This window comes from Chlamydotis macqueenii, chromosome 14 (genome assembly GCF_036417535.1).
Source record: "Chlamydotis macqueenii isolate bChlMac1 chromosome 14, bChlMac1.mat, whole genome shotgun sequence".
In the NCBI taxonomy this organism is placed as follows: Eukaryota; Metazoa; Chordata; class Aves; order Otidiformes; family Otididae; genus Chlamydotis; species Chlamydotis macqueenii.
In genome coordinates this window covers 8,566,815-8,584,594 of record NC_141569.1, presented here as the reverse complement: position 1 = coordinate 8,584,594, position 17,780 = coordinate 8,566,815, and the positions used below count along the sequence as shown (strand labels likewise).

Below are 17,780 nucleotides of genomic sequence, written 5' to 3'. Positions count from 1 at the left end.
ATGGGAAAGCCGTCTTACAAGGGGATCTTATTTTCTCTAGGTAAATGGCCACGCTTTATAAACACACTAACAGGATAACACCATAAAAGAGAGAACTATTGAAACTAAAATACTAAGTTGTCATAAAGAACAGTAGTTGAGGTATTTCAGATGTTGAATAGGAACTTTCCATCAAGATTGTTAAGGATATGTATGAAAACAGAGGCTCTTCCCATTAAGAATTAAGAACATTTGAAGCTGAATACTTGCATCCACATCTCACAAGCTTGGATCTAATGGATCTTCAGAAAGCTCGACAGCTACTACAAAAGTTGTCAATGCTACAAGGCCTCCACTGGTCCTGACGGTAAACGTGGATGGTCTCTGATCACTACAGCCACGTCAGAAGCAGCTTTAAGAAAGTTCACTACGCAAAAACTCTGCTATTGATACTGTATTTTATTTATAAGGATAATTTTATTATATTATTGCAAGTCTAGCCTGTCTATAACCTCAAAAGGTATGCTGGTAACAGTTGACAGGGGGACATGACATACACTTCACCAAAATTCTTCTACAAGCTCTCTAAAATAGGAGAGCACGACTCGCTTCTACTGAACTCACAGAATAACGTATTATTCTCAACCAACCAGCTCATAGTTCTCCTTCCAGTATCACATCTAGCTCAATGCACCAAGTTCCTCTTTCCCTTCAGGTTCCCTATGACCTATTTATACCCTTGAAAAGCAAACTGAAAATAAGAACAGAAAGATAAAGCACCTCAGTCTTTAACTACTATAAACTCTGTAGTGTAAGATCACTTTCAAAATAGCATACCTCTACTTTTACCAAATGGCTTATGACACAAAATGCTGCCATTTTAGTGCCCTTTTAATCATAAGCTCAACTCTACCTCCAGTTCAGTCATCATCTACAAGTTAGTGTAGTCATTCCACTGCATTGACTGAATTTGCTTATTCTTGCAGGCCTTATTAGAATACAATTATAGAGAAAGGAGATGAACTGAAATAGCCTTTCACTGATTGTCAGCCTCCATTTTTCCAGAATTCTTCAGCCAAGAAGGAAGCTCTATTTTTTCACTGTACTTTGCAGAACATGCATGAAGACAGTGAGGACTAGCTCACTAAGATTTATTTTCCAAAATTAATGTTCCAATTCTACTCTGACAACTTTAGCAAGAACTTTCAGAAGACACAAACGGGTATCAGTTCCAGGACTTAAGAGAGTTAACTAGAAACAAACCTAGCAATGCCAAAAGCAACTCTTACCACTTCCTCACTTCCACTGATGTGCTATTCCTTAAACCTCATCACAGTCACTACTGTGATTTAAAAAAAAAAAAAAAAAAAGTATTTTACAACATGCTGAAAAATGTACATCTTCTCAGCCTTGCACAGTTGACTTACATTATCCCCATTAAACACACCCCTCCTGGTGAGGTAGCTGTTAGTTATGTAGGTTTCAAACTAAAGATAGCACTGTCTAAAAGAAAATACCATATAATCAGAGATGATTACCTCATTTAAGCGTTGACACGAAATTACAACTCTGATTAGAAAAAAACCAAATATTTCTTGGATTTCCTGTAAAACTCCACTTCAGAGACTTACAAGCATTTCACGTTTGCTTCTAGCTTCACTGATAAAGTGATCACATCTTCAAACATGCCTGTTAGAGGATTTCTTTACAAGTTTTGGAGTAACTGCTCTCTCCCAAAATGTTTTAACTGAAGCTAAAGACTTTCAAAGGAATAAGAGGCTTGTACTAGAAACTCTTCAGCACCTGTTACGTTCTCCCCCCTAAACTGAAAGATCGTATTCAAGAACTACACTGAGGAATTTCATTAATACAAAAAAAATACAATTTTTGTATTCATGTTTACTGTTTGTTACATTAAGCTGATGGAAAACTAAAAGCCACTCTTTCTACTGATACTTGTCTTCTCAAGACACAGGCTGCTTCCAACAGTTGCACAGCTTAACTGCACAGCCGCGCTCCCGCCATCAGTTATCTGAGAAGTCATTTAAACTGCCAGGCTCACTCGGAGATGGTAGGTACGTAGCGAACTGCAAGAACAGCAGTCCACACTCAAAGTGGGAGCAGACAGGCACATACAAGTGTGAAGTTCTTTGCAGTTTAAAGCTAAACCAGCACTAAGCTTTGTCTAAGTCTTCAAAGCTAACCCACATGCAGCATCCATACTGCCATAACCATGGTTACTTACTGTAGCCAGTCTTTATGTTAAGCTCAACATCTTCTCCACTGTAAACTCTGTAACTATCTAGAGTGTTAGCTACTTCAGAGAGAAAGGAAAATCATGGATGAGTATGAATAGGGTATTTTCAACCTTACGTAACATGGTATCGTAAAAAAAAAAAAAGTCTATTTGTTTTGAGCTCTGTTAAGTATGAAGTGACAATGCATATTCACTATAAAACTTAGGAAAGACTTCTTAAAAGATGATCAGCTACTAATCAAAACTAAGACTCTTTAAATGCCTTTCACAAACAATCCTTTTGAACATAAAACAATCTAAGGAAACCCCTCTCATACCTGTTGCTCTCCCATCTTACCAGTGAACACCTGAGCAAACTTTGACTATGTATGCTTTAGGACTATTCTAGCTTTATATAAAACAAGAGCTAAGAGTACAAAGCTTCCAGGTCCTTTAAAAAAAAACCTGACAATGTAAATATTGATTTCACCACTATTTGGCTTAGAACAACTAACTTAAAACCAGTTCACTTGAGCTTCGAAACCTCAAGGAACTAGCGTAGACATCCAAACCACATTGTACGGGTTCTTGACTTCAAAGAGCAGTCTGCTTTAATAACAAATACGGCTTATTTACTTAAATAGAGCAACTGTTTCTGTTTGCAGGAAAGAATACATAGAAGTGAAACAGGAATTTTTTTTTTCCCCAATTTTTTTTTTCCCACATTATGAAATTTATTGTGTGTTTATCACATTCAAAAAGCATTGACCAGTGGGGTTTTTTGGTAACTGTTAGAATGCCAAGGTAAAGCTGGTCTATTTGGAAGCTTAATTAGCACCTAACAGAGATTACCGTAAGCTTAAGGAAAATTTGAACGGCCATGTATTTGACACTTTTGACTTCCAAAAGTTCTGTGGGCACAACAGAATAATTAAAAAAGGTAAAAAGAAACTGAATGCTTTGGAAAGACCAGACAGTATCATGAACATATGAAATTTAGTCTTAAGACTTAAGGGTTTGATAATTAAATCCTTATCCCATTTTTATGTCTGTTTAACATCTAATGTCAGTCTAAGCTTAAATTTTTACATCTGTCATGATTGCCTAAATGGGCAATTATGGAAAAAACAGGATGAAAACTGCTTTGGGATGAATGCCGAGAGATTCTTCACAAGGTATTGCAAGGCTGAAACAGGAGTGGGTTGGAGAAGAGACAGTAATTCACATGGTCAGATAAGGACCAAAACCAGAAGGAAAAAAAAAAAAAAAAAGTAAAAGTTAGTTGCATGAAAATGCCCCAACACTGAGCAAAAGACATGCAAGAAAAGCTGAAGTTAACAGTGAGAGTGGGTCTGATTAGGTTTTGATAGATTGAGAAAACCAAAAACATTTCTCCACTGTATAAGGGACATTATCCACAGTCTGTATTCAAATATATGGAACAAAACCTAATTAGGGAGAAATTCTATGAACTTTAGCTCTGTAGAGGGCTTTCTCTAGAATTGAAACAAAAGGGTGGGTAATTGCTTAATCTCAAAATTAAGACTGAAGTATACCAAAAGTACTTTACATCAAGCAGTTATTTTTAAGAATGCGTGAAAAAGGACAATTTACTTTTTTAAAGAGTGTCCTCTAAATACGGCATACATAAAAAGTACTCTAGCATCCTGGATTTTTTTCAAAGCTTTTTGAGAAACACACACAAATAATTCAGATTTAGTCAATTTTATTTACAGTTTGTTTTTTTACATTTCAGAGCATTACACAATTACATATTCTCATTTTCTGACCTGCAAACAGATACCTTAAACGGAAATATTAAAAAAAAAAATGAAGTTAGATACATCCAAAATGCAACAATTACACATCTGACAATTCACAAAGTGTAATTTACTAGGACGTATCCTAAGAATTTAGGAACAACCAGTCAGGAGAAAATCTGACCAATTTCAGCAATCAATTATTTACACATTCAAAACAAAGCCTCTCTTAATCTAAACCTCCAGGCAAATGGCCTGAAAGATTTCTTCAGGAAGAAAGACCAGAAGTTATGATTCACACCTATGCAGCATTAACAGCCCTTGATCCCAAACACTGAGCAACTTCTCAGCTTTGTCTTAGAGCTACAGGCATCCCTCTCAGCTTCTCAGACCCTGAAGTGTTATATTTGTGCCCCCGTGTGCATAGAAAGGCTGAGTGTTTAAGTGGTCACTACGATAAAACCCCATTTAATCTGGTCTTTAAGTTACATGAATTCTTCCTTAAAAATTTCAGTGAGTCTTCTAATGCCATTTAAATTGGCCTGTGTGGACTGGGCATGGGCATGCCTCCTTAAGATGTTAAAGCATGCTTTGAACCAATTTGCACTGGCCAGACTAAATACATTAGAGACTATTTAAAACAATCTTTAAAGACCATTTAGACAAGGCTTACATTTCTACACTTCCCTGATGGGCCACCTAAAAAAAAAAAAAAAAAAAAGTCACAGCTACTACTTTCATCCCTTGTGTCAACCCTTTGCCACACAGCAACTAGTTACATACTGGGTAGAAACTACTAAAAAATTCCCTGCAAATAAGCTGCCTTTCAGCTGAGGCTATGGCTCCTATGCATTGGGTGTTTGAGGAGTTTTTTTTTTTCTTTAAAAAAAATTCTCACTTGAAAAATACTGACGTTCTCACTTTAGGCTAATTTTGATTGCATGTTCAATTTGTTTAACTGTCAAGAAACCGCTACAAATGGAACAACTTTAGTATAAAAAGAGCAGTCAACCGAGTGCAACTTCTGACTTGGCAAGTCCTTCATGGTAGTTCTCTAACTAGGCTAGGAATTTTGTGGAGCCTCCAGATTTCTTGCCTACCTTACTTTCCATGTTCACGTTTCAAACTGTGTCAGCAGGGCCCGAACTTCGGGAGTCAGCTGCTTAGCAGCCTTAGCTGCCTCTGTGACGGCCTTGCGGTAAAGACCCTTTCTCTTCTTATTAAAGCGCAACTGGAAGCTTTCTAAAAAGGGGGATAGTTGTGCAAGAGCAAGAAAAGATGTTGTTGTGGAGCCAAACCATGAGATACGAGCCTCCTGTCGAACTAAAAGGCCATTATCTTTCCGGCTCACAGTTATGGTAAGAATACGGGCCGGCCACCAAGGGAAGCCATAAATCTTGGCCCAGACAATGTCCCCTACACATACGGTCCTGCCATCTGGTGTGACACATTTAGAGACGTTTTTGGAAAAGACTTCTGTTTTCAAGGAATTACTGAGCTTTTTCTCTTCCTTTGAGGAGGAGGATGAGGAGGAGGAAGGTGCATGCATGCTGCCTGGAGGAAAATCAAAGCTTTCAGTAGAGCTACACTCAGAGTTGGTAGATTTCAAATCATCTGTGCTATCACTACTACAAACTGATGCACTGGAAGAGTCAGATTTCTTTTGATTAAGGGTCATGTAAACCGTTATATTGCTTTTGCTGCCTCTCTTGCCCAATGTCTGGTGTTCATCCTGATCAACAGTTACATGCACATCACTTGTGTCCTGAACCTCACTGCTGGCCTCTTCAGGGCCTTTTGAGGGGCTCTGATTTTCTGAAGGGGCCTCACCTGCTGAGCGGGTGGAGGAGCAGCGAGACTGGGGCTTAGTTGCCATCTTGCCACTCCGTATTTTCTCAAGTCCTGTCTTGAGAGAAGAGTCATTTTCTTCATTCCGATACCTTTGTGGCTTTAAACGCAATCGGGGTGGGAGGGAACCTGAGCTGGTGTTCTGAAGACGCCGTGTGAAGTGGACCTTTGAATGTGCATTTTTGGAAGAAGAGGTTGCACTCTGCTTCTTTTGTGCCTTTTCTTTGGCCATTTTCAAGACTTCTCGAGCTTTTGCATGATCCATGTTTTTGCTCTGGAGAACTTTTTTTGTATTTAACTGCGCTTTTGAAGTATTTGCTTGTGCAGAAACTTTAACTACTCTGCTTCTGCTGTGAGCAATATTTGAAACTTTGACCACAGCATTCCTTTTCTGGCTTTCATTTTGGCTTCTTCCATCCACTTTATGGTCAGTCTTAAGTTTTTTATTCACAGTAGTCACACTCTCGTTTCTTCGTTTTTTACTATCCTCATATTTTGAAGAGTCACTTGCATTGCCACCTTTTTTTATTTCCTTTTTTTCTGCAACAACACTGTTTTTGCACTTGTCACATAAGACCTGCCGAGGTCGTAGTTTGATAGCATTCATGATAGAAGTGGGTTCCTCCCTGTACATTTTACGCTTGGGCCGCTTAATTTTCCGGGGCGGAGGCTGAGGTATTGACTGGTTATATGTGTCCCTGATAAACAAAGGGGGAGGATATGGCGCTCCCTCATGAAAGAGAGGAGGTGGTTTAGAAGTCCATAGGCTTTTAGCTATGCTAGGTTCTGATGGCTGCGTGAGAGGAGAGTCATCAGGGACTGCAGCATTAGATTCACACTTCACCTGTGCCTCATCTTGGAATGGTTTACTTTGGAGCTGCATGGCTTCAGGTTTGTCCTTGTATTCCCTTTTAGGAAATATAGTCACAGGGATTCCATGGGGTCCAAACCTTGAAGAGAAAAAAAAAATAAAAATTACAGGTTTTGAGGGATCTTTTGGTGCATTTATTAAAAAGCATTTGAAAATCTGTCCAGATTATGTAGCCACCACTTGAAAGACACAAGTCTCAGGAAATTTAAAGATTCATATCTAGCCTTATGGCAAGCTTGGAAAAAGGAGAACACCAAAACCAAGTCAGGAGAGAACAGGAAATACAGAACTTTATACTTATTATCAGTTTCTCTTGCATCACCAAGATGCCCTGAAAATGTAGCAAAAAATACCACCTAGAAACAACAGTAAACAAATTAACTTCATACTTTTACTTTCCAAAGTCAACTTACATGAAGAAACTTTTACTTCAGCAACTTTTACAAAATTTTTCATTTTTTAGCATAGCACAAAAGGCTGAATGTTTCAGATTTAATTGAGGCAAATATGAACTGCATAAATACTCGCATTGAACAGAGTGCCATCATTCTTCATCCACAAAATCATAGAATCATGGAACGGTTAGGGTTGGAAGGGACCTTCAAAGGTCATCTAGTCCAACCCCCCTGCAAGGAGCAGGGACATCCCCGACTAGATCAGGTTGCTCAGAGCCTCATCCAGCCTGGCCTTGAATGTTTCCAGGGATGGGGCCTCCACCACCTTTCTGGGCAACCTGTTCCAGTGTTCTATAACTTGCATCGTAAAAATTTTTTTCCTAATTTCCTATCTAAATCTACCCCCCTCTATTTTAAAACCATTACCCCTCGTCCTATTGCAACAGGCCCTACTAAACAGCCTCTCCCCATCTTTCTTGTAGGCCCCCTTGAGGTACTGGAAGACCGCTATCAGGTCTCCCCAGAGCCTCCTCTTCTCCAGGCTGAACAGCCCCAACTCTCTCAGCCTGTCCTCATAAGAGAGGTGCTCCAGCCCTCTGATCATCTTTGTGGCCCTCCTCTGGACCTTCTCCAACTGGTCCATGTCCTTCTTGTGCTGGGGGCTCCAGAACTGGACACAGTACTCCAGGTGGATTAGCACTTGATCATCTGATGCATTACAGTCCCAAACTTGCTAGCCTTTTAGTCTGAGTTTCTTCCAGCACACTACCCTTACTGCAACACAGTACAAACCTTTCCTCCCTGTTTTGCAAGTAAACAATATCTTAAATGTTTGCCTACTTTTCTCCAGACAGCTCTAGATCTCTGCTGCCCCATTTGACACACACAGGACTTCTCACCACCCTGATCAGCTCTAAGAGAACAGAATGAAAAATCCCAGTATGCTTAAGCACTAGTTCAACTTTCCTACCGTAACAGAAGTAGCACGTTGCCTAACAGGTAACCAGCACTTTCTGCAAAGGGTTGTACTCAGGGAAACATTTTATCAGTTTCCAAGGTATTATGCTTGCTTTCTCCTGAGAGGAAATCAGATGATAAACGCATTCATTTTACAACAATGTATCTTTCAATCCGCAGAACAGGGCAGAAGGTATTATAAAAGCTTGTTTAACCCTTCTTCTGTTCCACTCCACAACCTACCAGCTGAGGTACCAGCTCTACAGAGCTGTCAGCAGGCTGTTCACTGCTCTTGAGCTCTGCCCGACTCCAGCTCCAATAGATGCACTAGCATTCGGCTTATATTAAATGATATTTTAATAGTTTGACCTTAATGTGGTAACAACATGACAGACAAAGTTGCAATTCAAATGCCAAATAATCCATTTTGAATCACTAAACAAACACCATTATGTTTATGCCACCCCATACCCCATCTGACAGAAGAATGAAGTAATCATCCAAGATTTGTCCTCAGGTTAACACTAGTTCATGTTGCACTGTAGCTGCTCAATCCTCTTCAATGATTGAACTGAAATTTATTTACAATGTACAGTTGCCTCTCAAGTGAAGATAAATGCTAAATATCAGTCTACTTTCCATTCACACTCCTGTGAGAAACACACAGTTTATACAAGTGCCCACACCTTGGCTTTACTTCTTAAAAATTGGTTATGAAAAAATGTCATCATGTGTTAGAAGATTCTTTATACTGTCACCAACAAAAGCCATCACTTGTTTGTCCTTTTGCTTATCTGTGAAGCCTTTTTTTTTTTTTTTACACTAAAAAGTTGAAATTGCTGCAAACAACCCATCCAAGATTAAATTATCCATCCAGTTTGCACTTCACTACAAAAGGAGAAGAGAAACAGCAGACAACCTAAGCAAGAGGCAAACAAACAATGTCGTTATCATAAAAAAGAAGGGAAGTTGAACATGCGACAATTTACAATTTAGTATCAACGTGGGCACTGTCGTTACCCTACATCTAGGTACTGTTACATTCATATCTTTGAACTCTGGAGACAGAGGCCAGAGCCCAGGTGGGCAGCTAGAGCAGTTCTGTGCTTATCCACGGACTGACGACTGCTCTTTACCACAAAATATCCTACCACCCCACAGGAGTTTGTTTCTGAGGTTTGGGCCCACTCCAGTTGAACTCCACATGTCCCTCCAGAAATCAGTAGTGTAACTACTAAATGCAGTCTTCTGCACTAGGAAAGGATACAGTGAATTATAAACATTTAACAGCTGATACAGGCACTTCTCCAGCCTACAGTCTGGCATTAAATCACAAGGGACTCACTCATAACTAAATTTTAAGCTCCCTAAAGTCCCAGAAGTTCACCAAGTGTAAAGAAGTTGCTTTCCACAGACACTTTTCTTTCCATTAAAGATTACAAGTAAATTAAAGCCCTACTTGGAATTGAATAAAAGAAGCTATCAGTTGATAATAATTAAATTAGCAATACTTTCAGTGTTACTTGCATCAAGAACTTCAGCTCCTTTAAAAGCAATATGATCCAGATGCCATCTTTCACCGCCTGACAAAGATTACAAAATTTGGGAAAAAGTTGAGAACAAGATCTCCTAGATATGGTAAGATCTCTGCCACGCAAATTTCAATCCCAATCAACCACCACAAAATAGAACTACACAGGAGCGTGATATCAAATTGGCAAAACCCATGCAGAAGAACATCACTTACAACTCTCTTCACTCTCAGGAAGTGCGTTTCCTAGACCTTCACAAGACATTTCCATAGTCCAAAGCACAAGCCTTTCTTCTAGAAGACATTTATGCTGACTCCATGTTAGGAAATTAAGCATTACTAGCAGTGACCAAGGAAGAAGTAGATGAAGAGGACTGCAAGGAGCTTCTCCAGAGGACCCCATTTGAGTACTTCATCTCCCTTTTCCCAGATTTTTGTTCTACTGCCTCACAAGCAAAGTCAGCACAATTAGCACTCCAACGCACAAAAAAGCTCAGTGGAAAGCTCAGCATATGACCGATACCATGAAGAATTAATATTACACCTTAGACTATCCTTTCCTTCAAGTATCTGCATAATACACAGGCCAAACAGCTGAAGAACAGGACAGCCAAAGTGGAATTTTTATCTAAGATGCAAATCTGCTTTAGTAAGACACAAAACCAATCCAGACTGAATCTCTGAAGCTGGAGTCTGTCTCACAAAAAGTACTATTTAACAAATGAACTAGAATCTCCTGCCTCTCTACCTAAAAATTAATGAATTGTAGAATTACAAGAACATTCACAGCTATCATTTAGTACCAGTTACTAAGAGCAAATGGAGACACTATTCCTGTAAACAATGTGTCGCTACATAAAGACATGACCAGTCAAGACACAGTCCACCTGAAGTACCAGATAAATTGGGTAAGCCTAGAGACTGAATATTACTTCCAACTGCTGAACGTATGGTGTCTTCTTTTTGGCCCTATGCGATAGAAGGCCAGTTTTCAGATTATCTGTTTCCTCCTTGGTGAATGAAGTTCTCCATCTATGCAACTTGGAAGAGTGATACAAAGATTTAGAAGAGAGAACAGTGGCAGAAAAATTTAGTAATGAAACAAATTATAGAGGAAAGAATGAAGACAAAAGAACAAGGTAAGCAGAGAGTAAAGGCAAAACAGAGAATTGCATATTTTTTAAGAGAAGCAGCAGAATGAAGATGTGATATTAAGAAACCTATTCAAGACAAGGCATGACACAGCATCTAATTAGTTTAATGGTGAACACAAGTATTTATTACATATACTAGAATTTCAAGCCCTATTTTCACATGTTTAGTTGGTGGACCTTGAAGACAAGTGCTTCTCACACAATCACAATAATTTTTATTACACCAACTCCACGTTTGAAATAGCTAGGAGTGTCACATGCATATAGCTCAGGCACAAGAGTTGCAAGAGCTAGCATTTGGGTCATTTACTACAGAGATGAAGGACTAGAAGGCTACCGTATAAAAAAAGGTCAAAAAATCCAAGTAACGTAACTCAGCTGTATCATGACATTTATTGATCCACACATCAGTCAATGACTAGGCAGTAGATCACCTCTTCAAAGAGGTTACACTACATCAGTGAGACTAACTACGTATTTGTTTGTCACATGTTCCTGTTTAAGTACTATAATGGATTGCCCTGTCTTTATTATAACAAGAAATATTATTTTTTAAAAAATATACTGATCCCAAATATCACCTGTCCCTACTACATCATTACTTTCCTCCAGAAAAGGCTGTTCTTGGCAATACATACTCCAATGACTGTTTGCTTAAAAAACCCCAAAATATCTGTGCTTAAGTTCCAGCTGTCCATTGTACAGTCCACTTTTGCAGAATATATATAGTTCTACCTCAGACTATTACTTGAAGGAATAGAAGGATTTGTTGATGAAGGATCTAAAATTGAACCATCAGGAAAACCAAAGGAAGAAATGGGTATTTCAACCAAATTTAAAGCAGTTCTGGAAAGCAGTGCACTGCTACTTCATACCTATTCAAAATAAGAATCAGTTTTCCATGCTGCCCACTTCCTCTTCTGTAAAGGTATCCTGGCTCTCTTTTCCTTTGAAAAGGCACCTCTAAAAGAGAAGATGGTCGAGACCTATCATAAGAAACCTATCTCCAAGAAATTTTACAAGTAACTGGAGTAATCAGTAGAATCGGATCTGCTATATGTATTACTTCAATATACATACACATTAAAGACATAAAGCAGCACAGAAATATCAGTAATTGTATTTAAATAAGAGACTAACGAGGTAGACAAGATCAATTTTGTCAATTCAGTGATTTTCAAGTGAGAAGAGCTTTCAGTTGACTTGGGTATGCAGAGATAGAAATATGATAAAAACAGGTTTTATTTCCACAGTTTGTCAACTGCAAGTTAACGAATAGGTAGCCATGGCATCTTTTGTAATTATGTAAAAGCTCATTTGGGTATCAAGCCTAGAAGCCTGTCACTTACAATCTTATAGATTCATATTGCAGACATGTAAACTTAAGTACTTCAAGAAAAATAAAAACTTTTTCCAAATCTAAATTCTATACCAGAATTACTACAAAGAATACACATTACTATTCAGCTTGTATGCCAAACACAGCACAGTTAAAGAGTATTAAAAAAACCAAAAACCATGAGATAAGGAACAAATTCCATTTAAATTCATAACTGTATTAGTATAAACATCTAAACAATATATCCCAGGGCAAAGCGTTTTTACGTTATCACATCAAGTCTTAAGCTCTCATATTCAGCCTCCAATGGCTTTTTCATTTTTGTTTCTTTTACTAGAGAAGTGAAAGCACCCTGTTCTGCCAAGAAGAGCCAAAGGAAAAGAACCCACTGAACCGGTTCAAAGTATTTCACATTTGTCTGCAAACACACTGAATCATTGTCAACAAAGCACAGTAACTTCCAGTGCATGTATCTAAACGGAGGGTTTAGATTATAATATTGAATGTAATACACAATTGGATCATAGCTATTTGAATACAAAGTATTTCAGAACGCCTCAAAATAAGCTGTATTCAAAGCACAGATTATGCAATAACCTGTTGTTAATATACAATTTACTTTGTGTGATAGTGTGATATGGAACACATTGCTTTAAACGGCAGGCATCTTACTGAAAAAAAGCATACACAGAAGCCAAACTATCAACTCAATGGTTTACCCACTCCTGTGCAATGGAGCACTAGGCTAAACACACTAGCAAACGCTTGTTTCATTTACAGCTCTAAAAACATGGCAAAGGACTGTAGCATAAGTGACTCTTTGGAAATGACACATCATCAAGAATAGATGTTGCCTCAACGTTAAACCTCTTTGGTTAAAAATACAATAGTTGAAAGTAAGATGTGACAACCCACAGTTAAGCAAGCTAGTAGGAAACCTACATACTCAAAAACTTTTACCAGTCAATGTTAAGCTTTGTTTTTTTCAAGCACGTACACTTGCCTGAAATCCAGGCTCTTGTTTCCAGCACACTTTCAAGGCAGAGGAAAGATAAAGCAGAGGAAAGACAAGAGCAGGGTATGTGTAGAATAGAGTTTGAAAGAGTATCTCAAGAAAGCTGGTATCCAAGGCAGCAGCTGATTTTCACCATTCCTACTCACTGTCAGCTGGGTCTCCTACTGCAATCACTACCCAGGTGGAAAACAACTAATGATACCAAACAGTATGCAAATACACCAAAGGCTGTATTAGCTTTCAGTACACCTCTCCAGGAAGTCAGAAACCCTTGGAAAGACTTAAAACTTCCAGGAAACTGAATCACACAAGTCCACTGATGCAAACTTTGAACAATTATCCACTGTAGAGACAGAAGAACCTCTAGGCTGATAAGCCTGAAGAATATGCAGGTGGTCCCCTAATCACTGCTTTCCTTCCACAGAAGTGGGAAGGTACCCCTCACCTTTTGATTGGAAAGGATTTACAAGTGAATTTGCAGAATTTCCTTCAACTCTCTGTAACATGGAGTTCTATCAAGAATATAAGAGTAAACTTTAAAAGACAGAATGCCTTAGGTTTAGCCTTCCCACTACCTACCACAATTTTACTGGGATGCTTATAAAGCTGAAGGTCTGTTTAAACTGAAGTTTATCTGTTGGCATTATTAGTTTCAAGTGTCAGTTGCATTTTAAAGTAGATGCTTTGCTGATATATTTGGAAGTGTTACACAATTGCAAAACTTTGATGAAGATAAAATACCTTGAATATACACTTCAAGATCATCCACATACCAGTCAGATTCAAGACACATGGAAGATAATGATATCATTTATTAATGGATGAACTTTAAGGGAATTCAGTGTAAAGACAGACAAGATTCATCAGTTCCATAACAGTGCAAAGTAAAAAAAAAAATAAAAATTTAAAGCATACAGAAAATTTCACCTCCACCCTGTCTCTCAACACTTCAAGCCAAGTCAAGTCAAGCTACTCTCAGAAAGCAATGGCAACCCATGCTGTTGGAATACAGAAAAGTGTATCATAAGAAGAAAGAACAGTTTAACCATCATCTGTTGCATCACAGTCCAACAAAGAACAGTAGTAGACTACAGCTACTTTAGGAGTTTGATGCTATTTACCAGCAAGATTAGGGCTTACTGGTTTGAGAAAGGGAAAAGTCACACTTGTACTGGCTCAAAATCAGAAGCAGATTGGCAAGTGTTTTCAGTATAAGCAGTGGCTTTAACATGCTTTATACCTATACTAGCAAAATCCTAAAAGCTAGTCCAGTTTTGTTAGCCATTTTCACTCTCCAAGTGGAAATGAGCAAGCCTTTCAAAAAAGCATTTGATAAGTGACCACAAATAACACCCAGTTTTGGAGATAGACAGAGACACAAGAGAAACTATTTCCTATAGAAGATGAAACATTACAAAATCATAGAAAAATTGCTTTAGGTCGAAAGCAATTATCACAAGGTCTTCTGATCCAAGCCTGTCCTCTAAGTGAGGCTAAATTTGACACTATACCATTCAATATAACCTCTGTCAGTCACAAGCAAAGTATACGTAATTTACTCTCTTAACCACAAACACACACTCACATCACACCTATGCTTCCAGTGTTCTGTGGATAAAAGCAAATATCAAAGTGTTATGGTTGTTCCTTCAATGCTAGAATTTCACTAAGCTCCTTGACACATCTGAGAACCAACAAAAGAGAACAAGTGATGAGTTGTAGGAACCACTTTTTTTTTATAAAACAAACAAACAAACCAAAATCCACACACAACCCTGAGTAACAGACACTTCTTTACTGTGGGGAACATATATCATAGAACATGAGTATTTCCATAGAACTTACACCTTCCCCAGACAAGGGAGACCAAATGTTGTCCCTATTTATTAAATGAAGTAATTAGTAAAAGAGAACTTAAGAGTAGGGAGGAACGTGGCACATTTTTTCAAGTAAGACTTCTGCTGCTTCCTGCTCACATCAGCAGATCTTTAATCTCTCAGCTAGCGAGTACTTCTCCTCCCTACCTTTCCTGGTGTATACTGCTACACCACACTAGATTCACCCTGCAGAGTTTATACCAACAAAACGTGAGTATACATAGACTGCGAGTTTCAAGAAGTGCTAAATGTAAATGATTCAAAAATCTAACAAGTGTTCTGCAAATTAAGACAACACAAACTAGGGAATGGATGCAACAGTTCATTATTTATTCTTATAGAAAGTTCAATGAATAAATTGGGAAAAAGCATCGGATTCAAGAGTCATCAAGAAAGAATGCTGTAACTGAAAACTGCTACTAGGCTTATAAGAACTTGAAGCTGCCTATAAAAGTTTATTTTCCTCATGTAGTTCAGGCATACCTTGCTGCAGGAAGTCTTTCCCCATCTTCCACAACAAATGCCAATTAAGATTTAATTTCAAATACCTATCTACCAGCAATACACTAGGCACCTTTTGGATATGTGAGGCTTTTAGGTCACAAACCAACTTTTTGCTCTCCCTTTCCCTCTCAAGAACTATTATGACCACACACAAGTTAGAAAGGAAATAGCTTAGAGAAAGAGACAATATGAAGACACATGTGCCCATCACATCTGTAGGATAAGAAGGAAAATTTTAGTCAAATGGTAAAGCAACAGAAAGTCCAAGTCCTGACTGTTGGCAAAACAACAGAACACAAATTTAATACCCCCTCCTCCTCTTAATTTTTGGGAAAGGGGAAAAGAAAAGTGCAGAAATAATCATCCTGTCTCCAAAAGAGGAAACTAAAAACAGGACTTCTTAATCCTACATTTTAAGATTTACAAATGCTACGCTCATCAGGTATTTCCTCACTCTCTACTTCCTGCAGGTGCAGAGGAAGATTTACACCAATCCCAAGCCAGCAGGTGGCATTAACATCTCATCTACCCAAAGCAAATAGCGCTAGTCAAACGCTGGATACAGGCACAGTTACAAGCCCTATCTACGCCCCATACCTAAGGAGGAGTTTTCAATGACAATTCGTACAATGGCATGGAAATTTAACTACAGTCACGCATGAAACATTCCACTATCCACTCTGACAAAATAAGACAGGATTGCCTTCTCCTGCCTGCCTGATGGTTGGCTGCATTTCCCATCTCTCCCATCAGCACGACTCCATCAGGTATATGCTGAGGAACTCGCCATCAGAACCTTATCCTAGCATGCAATAAGGCACTTAAAAGGTAATAGCAACAGTAGTAATAAAGTTTAACAGTAGGATCACATTTTTAATTAGTGCAATAAGCCTTTACAGTAACAAAAGTGGATATGTCCCTCTTTAAAGGATTATTTACTGCATAAGAAATTGATTTGGGACTCAGTAGATTTGAGTTCCTATTTTCTGCTGATTTTCAAAACCTCCTGTGCAGCTGCTGACAGGTACCTGCCATTAGTACAGGCAGAGAAAATACTTCCTTACCTCAAATAAACGCAGGCATAAAGTTCACTGAGCAGTGAGGTGCTTGTGTTCTTGTGTTATAAACTCCTAAATGGACATCCTATTTACAGTGAGTAGAAGAGGAAATCCAACCGTTAATACAAATACCACTGACTTCATATTAAAGTCCACAAGAATAAAATGCAAAGTCAGTGCATCATTTCAACAATGGAAACAGAATTAGGAAAAAAAAGAAATAAAAAACAAAATCAGCCAAAAAATTATTTAAAACTAGAAATATATCAGGATATTTTTGCTTTTTTCACCCTAAAGTTCAAGTAATTCAGACATAGCTTGAGAAGGCTAAAAAAAAAAAGTTCAATGGACAGGTTTTTAAAACAATCATTAAAACTTACTCTTCTTAGTACTGTACAGAAGTAGCACTTTGATTGTCTTGGAGGGGAAAGCAGAAATTAAGATCCAAAAAGGACTAAGAATTATTTTCTTCCAAATATATGACGAAAACAGTATTAGCACGTGCAACGAACACATCAGACACTTTTTGAAGCTATTCAGTGAGTAAATTCTAATACAGAATTTAATTTTTATTAAATAAGAACTGGCAATCTTAAGGTATTGATCCTCTTTGCATTAGTAAAGTTCATAAGATTATTCCCATGCACGTGAAAGAGCTAGTGGAGACAGCTTTCAGGAACCACCCATCTTCCATACTAGAATTCCGTGTGTTTTCATGTAAATGTATGCTGGAATGTAGGTGGTTTTTTTATTTAACCCTACCCTCTCTTTTTCTTTTTTTTTTTTCAGTCCAGTGGAAAAACTTGCTACAAGAATTCCAGGGCCTGCCACAGATACAGAGAGCAATTCATTAAAAATGTTAACGTCCTACAAGTCCACGTGCTGCTACACAAAACAAAAATAAACAGATATAAAGAAAAGCTGATACCTAAACAGTACTGTCATTCAGCCATTTCCCACCAAAGTCTAGAATAAAATTTAAATCTTGGGCATTCATGTAACACCTGTTCTCTGATAATGCTTCAGTTTCTTACTGGTAGCAAGTTCTTGGACTGTTTCTAGAATTCACTTACCACTGCTCCAAGACATTTGAACAGAAGTCCTATTAGTCTACAGATATTTACTTGTCACCAGCCAAATGTTATAGATCTTATGTCTAGAAACTCAACTCTTCTTGTCCAGGCACTCCAAAGAGCTTGGCTTTTAGAACTCAAGTTTCACCTTCTGGATTCCCAAGTACCTCTGAAAGAAGTCCA

General features: G+C 38.2%; 1 protein-coding gene across 1 annotated transcript in view; it reads right to left on the bottom strand.

The window, feature by feature from the left end:
* PWWP2A (PWWP domain containing 2A) overlaps positions 1-17,780 on the bottom strand; it is a 31,138-nt gene that overhangs the window by 10,390 nt on the left and 2,968 nt on the right. Inside the window, exon 2 of the mRNA XM_086759041.1 lies at positions 5,076-6,773. Within this exon, the coding sequence (XP_086615167.1) occupies positions 5,090-6,773 (1,684 nt within the window). The 3' untranslated portion in view covers positions 5,076-5,089. The remainder of the gene's footprint in view (positions 1-5,075; positions 6,774-17,780) is intronic.